Source organism: Penicillium odoratum, assembly GCF_028828045.1.
Source record: "Penicillium odoratum strain IBT 22623 chromosome Unknown utg000001l_segment0_segment0, whole genome shotgun sequence".
NCBI lineage: Eukaryota > Fungi > Ascomycota > Eurotiomycetes > Eurotiales > Aspergillaceae > Penicillium > Penicillium odoratum.
Genome location: NW_026643143.1, coordinates 817,175 through 834,466, shown reverse-complemented (window position 1 = coordinate 834,466; position 17,292 = coordinate 817,175). Strand labels below are relative to the sequence as shown.

General features: G+C 48.7%; 9 protein-coding genes across 9 annotated transcripts; 4 read left to right on the top strand and 5 right to left on the bottom strand.

The window, feature by feature from the left end:
• Positions 1-142: 142 nt before the first annotated feature.
• On the top strand, positions 143-1,348 carry N7520_000310 (tellurite-resistance/dicarboxylate transporter family protein; the record flags this gene model as incomplete). Its single annotated transcript, XM_057134245.1, has 1 exon — positions 143-1,348. One exon carries the CDS (start codon positions 143-145, stop codon positions 1,346-1,348), a length of 1,206 nt encoding a protein of 401 aa, XP_057000181.1.
• Positions 1,349-3,201: 1,853 nt separating this feature from the next.
• N7520_000309 (RNA 3'-terminal phosphate cyclase-like protein) lies at positions 3,202-4,410 on the bottom strand (the record flags this gene model as incomplete). The annotated part of the gene is made up of 1 exon (XM_057134244.1): positions 3,202-4,410. The coding sequence occupies one exon, from the start codon at positions 4,408-4,410 to the stop codon at positions 3,202-3,204; it is 1,209 nt and encodes a 402-aa protein (XP_057000180.1).
• A 252-nt stretch (positions 4,411-4,662) lies between these two features.
• N7520_000308 (3-hydroxyanthranilate 3,4-dioxygenase) lies at positions 4,663-5,368 on the top strand (the record flags this gene model as incomplete). Its single annotated transcript, XM_057134243.1, has 2 exons — positions 4,663-4,694; positions 4,822-5,368. The coding sequence occupies 2 exons, from the start codon at positions 4,663-4,665 to the stop codon at positions 5,366-5,368; spliced, it is 579 nt and encodes a 192-aa protein (XP_057000179.1).
• A 620-nt stretch (positions 5,369-5,988) lies between these two features.
• N7520_000307 (CAP-Gly domain containing linker protein BIK1) lies at positions 5,989-7,968 on the bottom strand (the record flags this gene model as incomplete). Its single annotated transcript, XM_057134242.1, has 1 exon — positions 5,989-7,968. The coding sequence occupies one exon, from the start codon at positions 7,966-7,968 to the stop codon at positions 5,989-5,991; it is 1,980 nt and encodes a 659-aa protein (XP_057000178.1).
• Positions 7,969-8,440: 472 nt separating this feature from the next.
• N7520_000306 (putative serine/threonine protein kinase ENV7) lies at positions 8,441-9,847 on the top strand (the record flags this gene model as incomplete). Its single annotated transcript, XM_057134241.1, has 3 exons — positions 8,441-8,560; positions 8,631-9,249; positions 9,300-9,847. The coding sequence occupies 3 exons, from the start codon at positions 8,441-8,443 to the stop codon at positions 9,845-9,847; spliced, it is 1,287 nt and encodes a 428-aa protein (XP_057000177.1).
• Positions 9,848-10,501: 654 nt separating this feature from the next.
• N7520_000305 (putative MFS transporter) lies at positions 10,502-12,547 on the top strand (the record flags this gene model as incomplete). Its single annotated transcript, XM_057134240.1, has 9 exons — positions 10,502-10,695; positions 10,751-10,958; positions 11,008-11,024; positions 11,077-11,179; positions 11,230-11,681; positions 11,741-11,827; positions 11,881-11,934; positions 11,984-12,313; positions 12,364-12,547. 9 exons carry the CDS (start codon positions 10,502-10,504, stop codon positions 12,545-12,547), a joined length of 1,629 nt encoding a protein of 542 aa, XP_057000176.1.
• A 29-nt stretch (positions 12,548-12,576) lies between these two features.
• On the bottom strand, positions 12,577-13,551 carry N7520_000304 (glycoside hydrolase family 43 protein; the record flags this gene model as incomplete). Its single annotated transcript, XM_057134239.1, has 1 exon — positions 12,577-13,551. The coding sequence occupies one exon, from the start codon at positions 13,549-13,551 to the stop codon at positions 12,577-12,579; it is 975 nt and encodes a 324-aa protein (XP_057000175.1).
• A 354-nt stretch (positions 13,552-13,905) lies between these two features.
• N7520_000303 (uncharacterized protein) lies at positions 13,906-14,475 on the bottom strand (the record flags this gene model as incomplete). Its single annotated transcript, XM_057134238.1, has 1 exon — positions 13,906-14,475. One exon carries the CDS (start codon positions 14,473-14,475, stop codon positions 13,906-13,908), a length of 570 nt encoding a protein of 189 aa, XP_057000174.1.
• A 371-nt stretch (positions 14,476-14,846) lies between these two features.
• N7520_000302 (oligopeptidase family protein) lies at positions 14,847-17,071 on the bottom strand (the record flags this gene model as incomplete). The annotated part of the gene is made up of 2 exons (XM_057134237.1): positions 14,847-16,968; positions 17,040-17,071. 2 exons carry the CDS (start codon positions 17,069-17,071, stop codon positions 14,847-14,849), a joined length of 2,154 nt encoding a protein of 717 aa, XP_057000173.1.
• Positions 17,072-17,292: the final 221 nt, after the last annotated feature.

Here is a 17,292-nt window from a genome sequence, read left to right as displayed (position 1 = left end):
AAATCCACCGACTTCCTCGCTCTTTCTATGCATTTATGAAATCTCAATCACACAGCGAGCATTGATTATTATATCATTTGATCTTTCTTCAGACATTCTATTTGTTCTTTATTCTTTATATCTTAGACTAGCTGTCTCCAACATGTCCCACCCTGGGCTCTTAGGGGCCGAGTGCCACGAACTCCCTCCGCATTCCTCCCACTCCGACAAACCCATCCTCGAGGAAGAAAAGTCCAACAAACCAATTCAATTGACCTTTCGCCAACGACTCCGTCATTTCACATGGGCATGGTACACATTAACCATGAGCACCGGTGGCTTAGCACTTCTGCTAGCTAGCCAACCCAACCGGTTCAAAGGTCTTGATGAGATCGGCCTAGCAGTCTATATAATCAACCTGATCATGTTCGCCTTTGTCTGCTCATTAATGGCAGCACGATTTATTATCCACGGCGGACTAGTCCAATCCCTCACCCACGACAGAGAGGGACTCTTTTTCCCCACATTCTGGCTCTCCGTTGCAACAATAATCACTGGCCTGGAGCGATACTTTGGAGATGATCCCGAACAAGCCTTCTCCACCACCCTCGAGGTTCTGTTCTGGGTGTACTGTGTTTGCACCTTTGCCGTGGCGATCTTTCAATACTCCTACCTCTTCACCTCCGTCACATATCGTCTGCAAACCATGATGCCGTCGTGGATCCTGCCAGCCTTCCCCATCATGCTTAGCGGCACCATTGCCTCCGTGATTGCAGAGAGACAGCCCGACCGCTCCGCCATCCCAGTGGTCACAGCAGGAATGACCTTTCAAGGTCTCGGATTCTGCATCAGCTTCATGATGTACTCGCACTACATTGGCCGGCTGATGGAGTCCGGTCTCCCGAATCGCGAGCACAGACCGGGTATGTTTATCTGTGTCGGTCCACCATCCTTCACAGCGCTGGCGCTCATCGGCATGGCCCGCGGCCTTCCGGAGACGTTTAGTGTCATGGGCAGCGAAGATACCGCGGCAGATGGACGGATGATTGAGATCCTCGCTCTTGCAGCTGGTGCTTTCTTGTGGGCTCTCAGTCTCTGGTTCTTCTGCATTGCGTTGATTGCAGTGATTCGGTCCCCACCCACTGCATTCCATCTTAGTTGGTGGGCTATGGTCTTTCCTAATACTGGATTTACCATCGCTACTATCACCCTAGGAAACTCGTTCGAGAGTGCTGGTATTAAGGGCTTTGGGTCTGCATTGTCTATTTGTGTTATTTGCATGTGGTTATTTGTTCTTGTCAACCATGTTCTAGCGGTGATTCGACAGGATATTATGTATCCTGGGAAGGATGAAGATGTTTCGGAATAGATATCTATTGACTGGCTTTTGCTGCATTTTGGCGTTGGGTGCATTTATGGGGAAAGCGCATACTAAATTACTTGATAGAATCAACATTGAACATTATTATTATATCTCTACCATTGTGCACCAAATCAGAGTATCATTCAGATGTTGAAACATTATACAGTATTTCAATTGGCACTTTTATTCACTTTTACCATTTCTCAACTTCCCTCCTACCTTTACTTTCCACATCCCCCCTCTCTCCTTATTCAACACCATTGCGCGTCGAAGGACCTTGAAGTTGTTTCAGAATCCCAAAGGAAATTTGTCAATGACACGGGGTTTTCTATCTTCAATAGCACGTTCGTGGAACAGGGTATCGCACTCTGTCGAGCATTGCTTCGCAGAAGAATCCTCAATCCGAAAGACATTGTGATCCTGACGCCATATGAAGCCCAATACCGCCTTTATCAGCGGGTGCTGGTCCAGGCTCACACAGCTTGGATTCAATAAAGTCGATGTGCGCAAAGTCGGTTCTTTCCAGGGTCAGGAAAGTTCAGTCGTGATCCTCAATGTAATCATCAGTTCACAGATAAGCTCGGATTCATGTCCGTTCTGAACAGATGGAATATGGCGCTCAGCCGACCTCGCAACGCGTTTTATTTCCTCTGCGACCGTTCGGGCATCGGTAAAAAAAAAACGCGGTCGTGTTTACCGTATCTCTGAGCTAATCAGAATCGTCGATAAAAAGGAGCTGTAGGTGAAAGCACAGCAGCTAATGATCAAGGGGAAGCGCGGCGCTGAACTCGCAAAGGGACAAAAGGCATCCAGGCTGACATTACCTTCGAGGAATTGTTTCCTCAAGTTGAGAACGAGACTCGCCCCGACAAGAACTTACTGGGAATGTTTGCATTGGTGAAACTTGCTCAGCTAATAGTGACGGAGCGCGAGTCGGCCGAGCCGCCTTTTCAATCGGCTCGGCTGCGCCCTCATTCAGAAGCTATTCAGGGAGAAGGTAGCTCTGAGCACGTCCAGCGTGCGCCAAATACTCCGGCAAGTGCGATTACGAGAATTACGCCAGCACAAGAAAGAGCTTCCCCAGAACCGAGGCAGAAGAGGGGGTGAACTACTTTCTGCTTAACCTCTTGAATGCTTTTACGCGGAGTTTCAATCCTGATATTTACTGTGAATGGGCTGCTCACCGAAACCCATTCCTTACTGTGTCATTCGGTAAAGTCGATATGACCACACATGTCGATGGCTATTTGAGGCACATTGGTAAAGACGAGGCCTTTACAATCCTGGAGGCAAAGGCGGCTAAGCGACAGCAGTAGTCATGGTGGCGTCTTGGTTGTGTATATATTTAGAAATCATGAATATAGTAGATTCCTATTATAGGTGTTATTTATAGATATCTACAGTTATGTATTTTCAACTTGAATTCATACATGGCAAAGCGCCGGAGGATATTGATAGGTATCTTCTTTTTTTTAGTACAGTATATACACAAACTCCAATCCAACAGGGAGCGCCAATATGCGATGCAAAACAAAATAGGAACGTTGACTTTTGGTGACTATAACAGACATCGGGTATCATGATATTCCGGTTCAAAAGAATGGTGGACAGTGGGGTGGCTTTGGACATGACGGTGGCAGATTGTACCCTTTCTGGGGCCTGTTCACTGAATCATCAGATCCGTGCGAGCACCAAACGGCGCGTTCTTAGTCCATGTCGGGGCCATGACATGGATGACCCCAAGATCATTCGGAGTGAGCAGTCATCTGCAGATGTGTCCTTCCGGCAGGGACTGGCGAGAAAGTCTTTGGTGCGAGTGCAGCCAGGACAAACGGGGATCAGGAAAAATTGCCTATCGTCTAAGCAACCTTTCTGCCGACATTGCCGATACCGCGACCGACCACACTGACAATCACATCTGTGCTATTCTCATCCGAAGCATCACGGATACCCCAGCCTGGCGCACCGAACTTGGTCATATCCCGTGCGAGCTGGATTATGTTAGGGTCGGCGATGACCTCTCGACCCACCTGCAACCGGCCCACATCCTCGGAACCCATGGTCATCAGAGTCAACATGGTCGGCGCCGCAGCCGGGGCAACGCAACCGCCCTTGGAGATGGTCTCCAGCAGCTGGTATGCGCACTGCTTACCGATATCCTCTGGAGGCTGACCACCGGAAGGTGGAGAAGCTACATCAGCCGAGTAGAGACAGCCAGTGGAAGACTCTGCTACCAGCGACAAACCGAATCCAAGACCAATCTTCTTCTTTGCGTTTGGGTTGTTCCTGTCCGGAGCGGGGATGAGAGGCGCAGACGAGACGTCGGAGAAGATGTAGGTATCGGGGCTGAGAGGGTTGAGAATTCCACGGGCAGTTTCGATCATACGAGCGTTGTTGGAACCCGACACGCCAACTGAGTATACCACACCACGGATGCGCTTAATGCGACCCGGGTTCATTAGGTGTAGTGTCTTCGGGAGACGAATCTGATGACCGAACACAAACTGCACTTCACCACCACCACCGCGACCATTAGGACCTGGGTTCGAGCGTTTTAGGATGCGGAGTTCCACGTTGTTGAACATGCCGAACTGGTTGTAAAGCGGAAGGATGGCTGTGCGGACACTGTCGACAGACATGTCACCTGTGGGAGTGGAGGAAGTAATGACACCCGGACCGCTGAAAAGGATCTTCATGGGCGCTTTGGAGAAGGGAGCCAAAAGGCAGAGAGGGATCAGGTAGTAGCTGAGACCGCGGTTGCAGTTTGAAGGCAACTCATGCTTGATCATGCCTCCACTGGCACCGCTGCCAGACGCGCTACCGGTAATCAGACCGGGCTTGTACACAACAATTGTACCCGTGTAGGAGATTTCCATTTGGGAGCCATTGGTAACGGCCTCCAAGAGGCGCAGGAAAGAAATCTCATGAGGAGCGAGACCGGGGTTGGTCGGCGACTTGGAACGAATTTGCGAGATGTGCACTGTGCGGCCGGTGAGGGTGGAGAGAACCAGGCGATAGATGAGGTTATGGTGTGAAGTAAACTTCAAAGGAGGTTGTTGGGTCGCCATGATGTGCTGTCTTAACCTGATTAAGCGTCGAGACCATTGAAGCTTCAAACGGAAAAAAGAAAAATTGAGCGGAGCTAAGGTTAGTCCGGGTCCGGCGCATCGGCTTATGTCCGAGCTGTTATCACCGGATCAGATAATGAATCTATCAAGATTCGAGACACTGAACACGCGACTCCCCTTTCCTAGATTTGATCATTGATTTCGCACAGCTTTCATCATCATCGCTTTGTTCACATCAGAAATAATCTCATAATGTTACCTCCAGCTCTAAACATCCCCAAATGGTAGGAGATCAACCCCTTCTTTCCCCCTCCTCAATCCCAATGAATCATAGCGGGGTGATGAATATCCACAAGCTGCACCTCAGCTTCAACCAACAAGTCTACTGAAGAACTAACAATTTCAAACCAGGCTCGAAGCCAATTCTCATCTCCTACAACCACCAGTCAATAATTACTGTGTCTACCACCCCTCATCCCCGGCAACGGCCGGCTATACCGTGATGATTGTCGGCGGACCCAACGCTCGAACAGACTACCACATCAACACAACCCCCGAATTCTTCTATCAATACCGAGGTTCAATGCTCTTAAAGGTAGTCGATCCGTCAACCAATCCGCCCACGTTTCAGGATATCCCGATTCACGAGGGATCAATCTTCCTGTTACCGGCTAATACGCCGCACAGTCCGGTCCGCTTCAAGGACTCGGTCGGTGTAGTGATGGAGCAACCACGACCAGATGGGGCTGAGGATATTATGCGGTGGTATTGTCGGGGATGCAGTGGGGTGGTATGGGAAAAAAAGTTTGTGTGCACGGATCTAGGGACGCAGGTCAAGGCTGTGGTGGAGGAATTTGGGGCAGATGAAGAGAAGAGACGGTGCAAGGGCTGTGGTGAGATTGCGGCGGTGAGATATCAGGAAGGAGAGGTAGTGCAACCCCCGACGAACCCTGAATAAGGGGAGAATTCCTATGGAGCAAGGAGACTCAATATAGAAGTCGAGATAAAACTGTATTATGAGTGACGAATACAACATTTTTTATGACCATGATTTTGTTAAAATGATGTTTTCTAATAGGTGCATATGCAAGATACATCCTTGCTTAGATTAACCACGGACCAGACTACAATTGCAAGAGAAAGTGTTTGTATGCTGTATTAGATTTTGTATTAGCTTCCAGCTTGAGTCTGGAAAGAGCGAGAATGGTACGAGAAAAGACCCAAACTCTGGTCCTCGTACATCACCAATTGATAGCTGCGGACAGGTGAATAGCCATGTGAAAAGAATGAGTGAGTTGACAAGGAAAGACTGACAAGAGATCAGACAAAGGTATATCAACAGGTACCACAGAAAAGGTGGTCAAGTATCAAAGGGGAATAATACATAGCCCGAAATGAAAGAAAGAGCATCACAGCCATAAAAAAAGCCGATCAGATCTTATGATGCAAAACAGAAAGAACATGTAAAGGGGGGCAGTTATAGAAGAGAAACATGTACGAGAAGAAGAGGCAACCGAGTATCGGCGTACCAAAGACCCTCCAACACAACAACTCATACTTTTGTATCACCATGGAACATTATTCATCAAAAGGACAGTCGATGCTCTCATGGCCATCGCGCTCACAGAGAGCACACCACTTGGACTCATCAATGACGCCGGAGGACTTGCCAGCAATGGGGGCCATGGAACTACCCATACCACCAATGCCCTTCAATCCCTCAAGGACAACGTCCCGACCAGTCTTGGGAGAGGGAGTATGTTCGTGAATATCGTCATCGATTTCGTGCGAATCAGTGTGGTCAGCAGGCTTTCCTGAGTGATTGTTTGACACCTCCCGGGCCTGAGCCTTGTCGTTGCCGGGCCCAAACATGCTAGTGCAGTTCAGGATATCATGGCCACCTGTCTCACAAATCTCGCACCACTGAGTATCATCATCAGAAGAGCGTTCTGACTCGGGCATGGGCTCGAGGCGTTGTTGTGAAGAACTGGAAATGCCGCGGTTGTGCTGGCGAGGCTCCAATGGGGCATCATGCCAGTCGGTCGGGACCACCGTACGATCAGAAAGACGGTGATCGTGGTTTATGTTCACGGCAATATTGCTCTGGGAACCAGATGGTTTGTGCTGTTTGGGTGGAGAGAGGGTCACGGTGGAACTGCGATTGCGACCTCCTTCGTTGGAACTCAACCGGAGCTCCTGCAGTTCCCGCTCTAGCTCTTCGATGCGGGTGTCTTTGCGTTCAAAGTTGCCCTCTGTTTCGTGAAGCCGTTGCTCCAGCTGGGCAATACGCTCATTCTGCTCGTTTTGGTCATCCACGCCATTTTCATTGTGATTGGCGTTGGGGTTTCCACGGCTCAGAGAGTGGATAATAGCCTTGAGACCTCGGATTTCGTCGTCTTTCTGCTCGATTTCACTAGAGTGACGGGGTCCGTCGGACGCAGTATGGGCGTCCTTTAGCGCGGCGGCTGAGTGATCACGCTCTTTCTTTAATTCCAACTTGGTCCTCTCAACCTCACCACGGAGGAACTCGACCTCGGCTCTTGCTTCCGCTTCACCCCGCCTTGCGTCTTCCAGACCCTCTTCCAGCTCGGATACTAGCTCTTCCAACTGCTTTAGTTGCTGAGCGACGATCTCCACATCTTCCCCACGATCCTGGAGCTCCTTGTTCTGTTGCAGGAGTTCATCCAGACGCTGCTCGTAGACACGCTCAGTCTCAGATGCGGCAATCTCCAATGTATCGAGCGTGCTGCGGAAGTCAGCTCGGTGGCCATCGAATTCCGCGGTCAGCTGGTTGATTCGCTCGTTCCTCTCCCGAAGCTGAGCACGAACCGAAAGAGCATCCGATCCCTCCAGTTCCTCTATAGTTCGTTGGAAATCGCCGAGGGTCTTCGCTTGCTCATCCAGTTGCTTGTCCCGATCATGTAGTTGTTTTTCTAGATATTGAACCTGGCTTTTCAATTCCTGGTTCTCTATCGAAGAGGGACGCGTATAGTCGGATGGTCTTCCATACGATGAAGCGTCATCATCAACGCTGAGACGTGATGGTGGTCGATCCGACAGTCGTGACGGGGCCTTGGTAGGGCTTCGTTGATATCCATTAGAGGCCGATGTTCTCGAAGCGGCGGAGGGGGTTCGTAAGCCACTCAAGCTTAGCTTTGGAGGGGGAACACGTGGAGATTCAGGTCGAGGGAGGGAGGGCCGACGGATCCGAGGACGAGGCGTAGAAAGACTCGGACCGACTGACTTGCTGAAGTTGACCGGCGGGGCACGAGCAGGAGTTGTAGGCACGGCGAAGTTGTTTGACGTGATCCTTCGAGTGACGTACTTGCTGTTATTCATCGGCACAAAAATCCCCGAGCCAGGAACGGAAGTTGCAAAGTATTTCCGTCCTTCCACATCTCCACTGTTCTTCCCCCGAGGCGCATGTTCATTGCTCAACTCGATGCCCGCAAATCGACCCGGTTTGCCCGCCACTGACCCCAAATATTTTACCGTACCAAACATGCCACCGGGCACATTGACGATGTCACCGATCTGTACATCGTCATGGATCGCCATGGTGGTCGTTATGTCAAGGAGGGGGGTATGTCGAAAGTTGTTGAGTTAGGCAAAAGAAGTTGTTTTTGTCAGGAGAAAGTAAAGCTTTAAAGCCCAATCTGGATCATAGTTGAGACGTCAACCAGATGAAGTTCTGTAATTAGAACAAAAAGAAACAAGAAAAAGCTTCGTCTTATGTACAGAAAGATTTCATATACATATGATAATAAAGGGGGGAAAGAAAGTGACAACAAATAAAACCCATGGATCGCATTGGCTCCACTCGATCCAATCCATTTCCCCGAATCTCCAACCTCAACCTCTTACCTTCAACTTTCCCCTTACATTCAGCCCCCCACCTCCACAGCTGCGTCTCTCATTTGATTAGTATTTTTCATCTCGGTAGATTCCAGAAAATACTCGTGATCATCTATTCTCCAGCGTTAAATCCCCATCATCCCCAGTCCGTCCCGATCATTGCGGAGGTAGCATCATGGCGCAGTACTTCTTCGACCTCCTCTACACCTTCACAGATTGCATGTGCTGTTTCCCCAGCTCACCGCAACTGAAGATAAATAATCGCAATTTCAAGCTCTTACGACTCCTAGGCGAGGTATGATATAAGCTTGGCGACGCGAAGAAGACAAGGCCTGAAAGCTAACCGATTCACCAAACTTGAATAGGGCGGTTTCTCCTATGTGTATCTTGTCCAAGATAAAGCTACCTCCGAATTATTCGCTCTCAAAAAAATCCGCTGTCCCTTTGGTCAAGAATCCGTGTCACAAGCTCTGAAAGAAGTCGAAGCCTACAACCTCTTCACCTCGGACAACAACATCATCCACTCCATCGATCACTCCGTCTCAACAGAATCCGGTTCCAAATTCAGATCGGATGGTGGTGATGCGGGCTCCAAAACCGTCTACATCCTACTACCATACTACCAACGTGGCAACCTCCAGGATGCCATCAACGCCAACCTGGTCAACCACACTCGCTTCCCAGAGAAGCGGCTGATGGTGCTGATGCTTGGAGTCGCCAATGCTTTGCGATCCATGCACCAGTATCGTGTCCAGAGTGGCGCGAAATCTACGCGCAAAGCAAAGGGTGTTCGGCGAGAAGGCGAGGAGGCGGATGCGGAACGGACAATGAAAATGAAGCCACAGCGACGAGCGAGCCAACGTGTGCAACAAGAGCAGGACGATGACGAGAATGAGCCATTGATGGAGGACGAGGTGACGCGCAGTCAGGAAGGCGTCCAGGATGGCGACTTGCGTCCATATGCGCATCGCGATATTAAGCCCGGTGAGTCTCTTAATTCAGCATTCGTAATATCTCTGCTAATTCTTCTTTAGGTAACATTATGATCGACGATGATGGTCAGTCACCTATCCTCATGGATCTCGGTTCTTTGGCACCCAGCCCGATCGCTATTACATCCCGATCCCTGGCCTTGGCGGTGCAAGATACAGCCGCGGAGCATAGCACTATGCCATATCGTGCCCCTGAGCTGTTTGACGTCAAAACAGGGTCGATCATTGACACAAAGGTCGACATCTGGTCCCTAGGCTGCACTTTGTATGCATGCTTGGTCGGAAAGAGTCCCTTCGAGGCTCGTAGTGAGGAAACCGGTGGTAGTCTGAGTATGTGTGTGCTCGGTGGTGACTGGCGATTCCCCGACGAAAAGTCCAATGCCACCAAGGGCAAGGGAAAGGCTGGTGACAGTGATGATGTATCCAAGAGCAGCGGAAGTAGCACGATCAGCGCCCCAGTCAAGGACATTGTTCGCAAATGTCTTGAAGTGGAACCCTCCGAGCGTCCTGACATTGACGAATTGATTGATCTCATCAAGGATGTCATCAATGAATTGCCGGATGATGATGCAGCTGGTGCATCCCATTAGATGATACTTGGGTTTTTCACTGTTCATTCCATTCCATTCCCCCTTCTCTGGGTACTCGGCAGGCACCGCTGGACATCCTGTGCATCTGTATTTTGTTTTGTTTTGGCGATTTGTATAGTAGGAAGGTTGGTTGAATCTAACATATAGTTGATTGTTTACGCATATTCGCAGTTTTAATATGATCAACTATCAATAGATAGTTCATTCCTTGATTGCCCACTTTGATTTACTATCCACCTTATCTGAGATAAAGGCAGCGGACTCTACTCCGTCAACTACATGGGATGAACCAGTCAAGTTTCCTTTTACAGAAGGTAACCTAATGCTGACAAGGTTATCTTAGCCAAAACGGCAAAGATTCGCTACTTAGGTGTACAAAAGTGCGGGGAAAGAGTTCAATTGGCCTCCGATTCCGATGTAACGGCTTATCGCCAATTCAACGCCACAAAAGTCCTATCTCAGCGGAACCCTTCCGGTCTACATCTGTTACATCTTTAATGTTTACTTCGAACTTTCTTCTATCTGCTTTGCCGATTCCCCTCGCTATCGGCAAAATCGGCGACCTAAGGTGCCGCTTATCAACGCTGTGAAGCTCATTCAAATAGAGCTTCGATCTCCTCTTCCCCAACTGTACCCCTTGCTCAAATATAAACAATGGCACCGGTCATTGACAGCTCCGCCATCCCAGGCACTGTCACCCTAGTTGACTTGCAGCATGTTTTACATACCCAACATTTAGAAAGCGGAGATCGGGACATTGTTCTGATCCCCACTCCCTCTGGTCATCCAGATGATCCACTGAACTGGAGCCCTCGGAGGAAGCTGATGTCGACAGTCTCCGTTAGCGTGTGAGTAGAAGGACGAATCACGGACCTAGCGCATCGCTGATCGATTTTCACGCAGCTACACATTATTCTCCGGTATCGCTTGCTCGGTAGTTTACTCGGTTCTCACGCAGCTGTCTGAAGAGACGGGTCTATCAGTTAGTACACTCAATGAAGGAACTGGGTACATGTTCCTATTGGCGGGATGGGGGTTGCTCTTCTGGCAGCCTTTCGCAATGCAATACGGAAAGCGATTGACATATATTCTGTCATTGGCGGGAATCCTGGTAAGTCCCATCCGGTGGATACCAAAGATGATGTACTGATAAGCTCCAGGGTACAACCATGTGGGGGTTAGGATATCTCCACCTACTATCTATGTCTGACACTAATTTTATGATCTAGACCTTACGCCACAACATACGGTCAGTGGATTGCTCGATGTGTGCTTCAGGGTTTTTTCACTGCCCCCATTGAGGCACTTCCAGAAATTACAGTCACCGATGTGGTAAGTTACCTACGACTGTGTCAAGTAAACTGCAACTGATGATGTTTTAGTACTTTACCCACGAGCGTGGAACCTACATGGGATTATATGCCTTCTTCCTGGCTGGTAGTAACTACTTTGCCCCCGTGATCTGCGGTTTCATTGCACAGTATCAGGGCTGGCGATGGGTATTTTACTGGCCTAGTATCTTCTGTGGATGCGCCATGATCTTCCTATTTTTCTTCATGGAGGAAACAAACTATGTCCGCGAAGATGACGTACAAGCTGCCACCATCGCCAATGTGCGGCTGAGCTCCTCCCATAGTTCGCACAGCTCGGACCCTGAAAAGTCTCCAGTCTCTGAGCCTGTACCTACAGAAACAGAGCCTGGTGAGATCTACACCAAGAAAACATATTGGCAGACATTATCACTCCTGGGCCCTAAACAGAAGCAGAATACCATGTTTCGGCGACTCTGGCAAAGTTTGTACTTCCTATCATGGCCGGTCATTTTCTATGCTGGGTATGTATTATACCCATATCCGTGAATTCTGAATGGATAGGATGCTAATTTTTGACTAGATTCTCCTATGGATCCTATCTGGTACTGTTCAATATTCTTAATGGAACTGCATCAATTATCTTGGGTGGCGCTCCCTATGGCTTTGGGTACGTCCTGTGATTAACAAAATTAAAGAAAATGGTTAGCTCACAAGAAATAGGTCCTCCATGGTCGGTCTTAGCTACTTGGCATGCTGTCTTGGTGTTGCAATTGGGTGAGTTCCATGCGGAACAGTCTTCATGCTAGATTACTAACCCACCTAGATCAATTTTTACTGGACGATTCAGCGACTGGCTGACAATCAAACTTGCCCGTCGCAACAATGGAGTCATGGAGGCAGAACATCGTCTGTGGCCTTTCATCGCGTGTCTGTTCCTCGTTCCGGGATCTCTTCTGCTCTGGGGTGTCGGTGCCGCGCATGAAGTACACTGGTTTGGCCTGATTGTGGCCATGTGCATCCTTGCATTCACCAACACCTGTGGTATCACTCTCAGTGTCAATTACTTGGTTGACAGTTACCGAGAACTGAGCGGGGTGGCGATGGCTACCTGTATCTTGGTGCGAAACACTATGTCCTTTGCTATTAGTTATGGGTAAGTAAAATCCGGTATTCTAGCAAAGACAAATAGCTAACATATCATAGTATCACACCCTGGGTTGACAACCTCGGGTACCAGAACTGCTTTATATCCGTTGCCTTTGTTGGTATGGCCTGCTCAGCTGTCTTCTTAGTGATGATCAAGTATGGAAAGGCTTGCCGTATCCGCAGTCGAGAGAGATACTGGAAGATTGTACAAGAGAACTGGGAGAAAGGAATGGGACACTAAATAGGTATAGAATAATGACCTATAGGATGTTAAGCCAGATGAATCTTTCCGTCATCATCATAAACAATCTCTCGCATCTTAACAGATCTTAAATGATCAACACCACCAGATAATTCACAATCATGATAAAACAAATACCACTTCCCCTGAAACTCAACAATAGAATGATGCGTCGTCCAGCCAAGCACCGGTTCCAAAATCCGTCCCTGATAGGTAAATGGTCCAAAAGGTGAAGTCCCCGTCGCATAAACCAAATAATGCGAATCTCCAGTCGAATAGGAAAAATAATAAGTCCCATTATACCGATGAATCCACGCCGCCTCAAAGAATCGTCTCTCATGATCATCCGCTTCAATCAACTTCCCATCCAACAAGATCTGCACCTCCCTCGCCGGTTCCACAAACGAAAGCATATCATCCGACAACTGAGCAACACGCGGACAAAGCGCCTTAACACCAACACCAGTCGGTTCCTGAGGTCCAGACTTCGAAGCATCAAAAACCATCTCACCATCTTCACTCTTCCAACATTGCAATTGTCCACCCCACAATCCACCAAAATACAAATAAGCCTTCCCATCTTCATCAACAAAAGAAGCGGGATCAATACTGTAACTACCGCGGATATATTCATTCTGCGGTAAGAAAGGGCCCTCTGGCGTAGAGGAAACAGCAACACCAATGCGAAAAATGCCTTCCTTATCGCGAGCAGGGAAATACAAGTAATATTTCCCGTTCTTGGTTGCTGCGTCTGGCGCCCACATCTGTTTCGATACCCATGGGACATCGGTTGCTGAGAGGACGATCCCGTGGTCTGTTACTGGGCTGGTTGGGGAGTCCATGGAGAAGACGTGGTAGTCTTGCATGTCATATTGGTCGCCATTGTCGTTGAATTGGATATCTGTTTCCCGGTCGTGGGAGGGATAGATGTAGAGTTTGTTGTTGAAGACGTGAGCGGATGGGTCTGCGGTGTAGAGATGTGTAATGAGGGGTTTGGGGGACATTTTGACGATAAGTACAAATGAGGAAGTAACTGAGAAGTTCAGGGTTCAGGAAGTTAGACTATTTAAGGTGATTCTATCCAAGTCTCTTTAGCCGTCGCGGCTAAACCACATTCGCGGGGAAAGTCATTTTATACGAGTTAAGCCTGAATTGACGAGAGATTTGCTAGAGCTTTCTTGACTTGGCTGTGAGATAAAGTATAATATTGACTCTCTCATTGACTTATTAATGTTCTATGGCCTACACCAAAATTAGAACCGCCGATAATGTTTCATCATTGTCACAAAAATAGAAAACAATCCAATTCTATAAAAAACACGTCTAAACAAAGACCCAAATTTGATCAAAGTAAATACTCATTTCCACCCAAAATGGTCCTGCGCTTTTGCCAGAGCCGCTTGCCACTCCTTTTCCACACACAACACCATCTCCCATAAAGCCGCATCCTCCATATCCGGCGTAGTAATGTTAGACACATCAGCAGTTCCCTGGTGGAAAAATGAGCGGTCCTCCACGGGCGAATCACATCCTCTCAGCCCGATAAAGCGTCCAAAGCGACGACGCTTGGTTTCAAGATTGACATCCACCTCAGCATTGGTGCCAACCCATGGCTTTTGAATTTTGGTTGGATACATCCAGGTTTCTGGTCTGGTCTGGGAGGTTTGATGGAAGAATTGCGCAAGTTTATCCAATTGGCTGTTGGTGAGTAGGTGGTATGAGAGCATAGTCTCCGGGAAATCTGGAGGAATTTGCCCTGTGGTGCAGCTGACAAGAGGATGTAATCTTTGCCTGAGATACCCGAGAACAGGAGCGAAGTCAGGATGAGCGATAGGTAGAGGAATGAAAGTCTGCGTCTGTTCGGTAAGCTTGGGGTCAGGAACAGACCAGCTGTTTGGGCGAGATGGAGAAATTGGAGTTGCAGGCATGGTAGAGTTGAAGAGTTGAAGGGAAGTAAACGTAAGTTTGTTGATAGAATTGGAGTAGAGTATAGAGTATCCGCTAGATAAACAGAAGCAAGGCTAATAAAAAGGGAAACCCGAACAATCAAGTCAACGAAGCGCTCTTATAGTTTGCGACTTCGAGCTTCTTGATAATGGCAATGATATAGATAATGAGATGAAACACCCCGGAATAGCGCTTTAGTCTTAAACCATCACAAAACGAGACGCGCTCTTTGTGGGTGGCTCTTTAAGGTGAATTGCCTCCAAAACAATTTTCCCATCCTTTGTTAAATCAGGAAAAATCAGTCATAGAACAGGAGCCACGACACTATGTCATACATGTGTGCAGTCACATATTAGAGGACCAAGGCCCCAATGTCTGACAAATCAGGTTCATCAGAGACCTGAGGCAGACCGGTGTACTTGTTGATAAAGTTGAACACAGTCTTATGCCACATAAGAGAATTCTCAGGATTCAGGACCCAGTGGTTCTCATCAGGGAACGTCAAGAAGGCGCTGTCAATGCCGCGCATCTGCAACACGTTGAAAGCTGCCAGGCCCTCGGCGATTGTCAACCGATAATCGAGTTCATTGTGGATAATGAGGTGAGGTGTTTGCCAGTTTGCCGTAAAGCGCGATGGGTCCCATTTAGCCCAGTTCTCAGGCTTTTTCCAGATCGGCGCTTCAAGGTCATGGAGGGGGAAATATTGCTCTTCGCTAGCCAATTGTCCCGTCATGCTGAAAACGCCATCATGAGTGACCAGTGCCTTGAACTTGCGGCCAAGAGGGTGTCCTTGGATCCAGTTCATCATATATCCACCGTATGAGGCACCCAGGGCGACAGCTCGCGTGGTGTCAACGTATGCGAGATTCTGTTGAATATACTCAAAGCCCTTGACCAAGTCCTCATAAGGTCGGCCTCCCCATTGGCCCTTAATTCCATCCGTAAAAGTCTGTCCGTACCCAGTGCTACCGGTTGGATTGGGTGTAATGACAACATAACCTTGCTCCGCGAAGACGGCAGGATTCCAGCGGGTACTCCATTGATCGTTCCATGCTCCCTGGGGGCCACCGTGGATCAGATAGGCCAGAGGGTACTTCTGACCCGGCTTGAAATCGGAAGGCTTCACGACCCAAGCATGGACTTGGTAATTTCCAGCTCCTTGGAACCAGATCTCATCTACCTGGGCTGCTGAAAGGCCAAATGCTGACCCTCCACGAGCACTCGACGAAACAATCTGGACTTGATCAGGGCTTGACGGGTCGATGATTGACCATACACTGTTGTCCACTAAACTGCTGCTGGAGATGAATAATTTGGAGGAGCCCGCAGCCGCGGAGACCACGTCATTTACGTATCCCGACCGGGTGAGTCTCTTCAATGAACCAGTTGTGGCCTTCCGAATGTTTTCTAAAGGAAGCTGGTAGACGACACCGCGTCCCCTTTCCTCGGTCTGAATGAGGAGCGACTTGTCATCATGCGCAAACGAGAGGGCAGAGGGACTCAGGTCCCAGAGTCCCTTGCCATCAGAAGACCCGAACACTTCAATCATTTCTCCGTTCCATGGGTTCGGAACGTACAAAATCCGATTCTTATCAGACTCGTATCCATCTTCCTTCATGGCCAGTAAAGCAATGGAACTGCCGTCCGAAGACAGAACAGGTGACGACATAGCTCCCTGTAGACCAGCTACTTTGCAAGTCTTGATCTCAGAAGTACTCATGCTGGTCCAAGAAAACATGGGCGTATAGTAGCAGGAACAGGCAGTGTGTGTCGCAGGGTTCAAGCCAGGGTCCTTGGCAACGAATGCGATAGCCGTGGGACTAATGTCAAAGTCACTTGTGCCACCAAACGGTGGGATCGGAGACTCGACACCCGTCAGGCCCGACACCGAGATCAGGTTCGTAAGGCCGGAAACCGAGTATTTCCCAGCCTGCCTGCGGGCAGGTGATAAGGGGGCTTGCTCAAGAAGTCCATAAAAAATCGAGTTTTTCTGAGGATCGACATAGGCATCCCAATGTCGGACGAAAAGCGAAGTATACAAGCGACCAGTTGTGTGGGGTTTCTTCGCATCTTGGGGATTATAGAGGGAACCATCGAGATTGGCCTTTCCGGTGACAGCAAAACCAATCTTGCCCGGTTCAATGAGAGTGACTTTCAAGTCCGAGACTGGACCCGGTACAGTTCCCGCAGTGTATGTCTTATCAGCTTCGCGCGCATCGCCAACGATAAAGCTGGTGTTGCCATTGGTCTTAGTCTTCAGCCAAACCAGCTGATCATCAGCTCCAAGCCACTGGGGATTACTTGCACCGGGGTCATTTGTAATCAAGGCAGATCGACCACTTTGAATCTCGATGATTCGGATCTCATTGGTCTTGGAATGTGACTCGAAGGAATAAGATGTCTGGGTATAGACTGCAAGGGTGCCTGCCGCATTGGGAACAGCCGAGGAACGCCTAGGGGCGCCGAGAAGGACCCTGAGGATGTCAATTAAAACTCCAGATATTAAAAACGCTTGAAAGCGATTGCTTTACAAAGAACAACTCACTCAGGTGTGAACTTCATTGAGCGGATAGCCATTTCCGGTATGACGAGATATGACGAGATGTGATAAGATAGGTGGATAGTAGGCTAGCTTCCAATGAAGTGGAGCTTTCAGAAGCTTTCAAACTTGATTTCAAGGAAGCTTTTCAAAGGTAGATCGGATTGATTAGAAACAAAGGATCAAATCAATTATGAAAAGAGTCTAACTGATACAGAGGAAATGTGTAAGGGGGAGATTTGGGGTTTACGGTGAGATA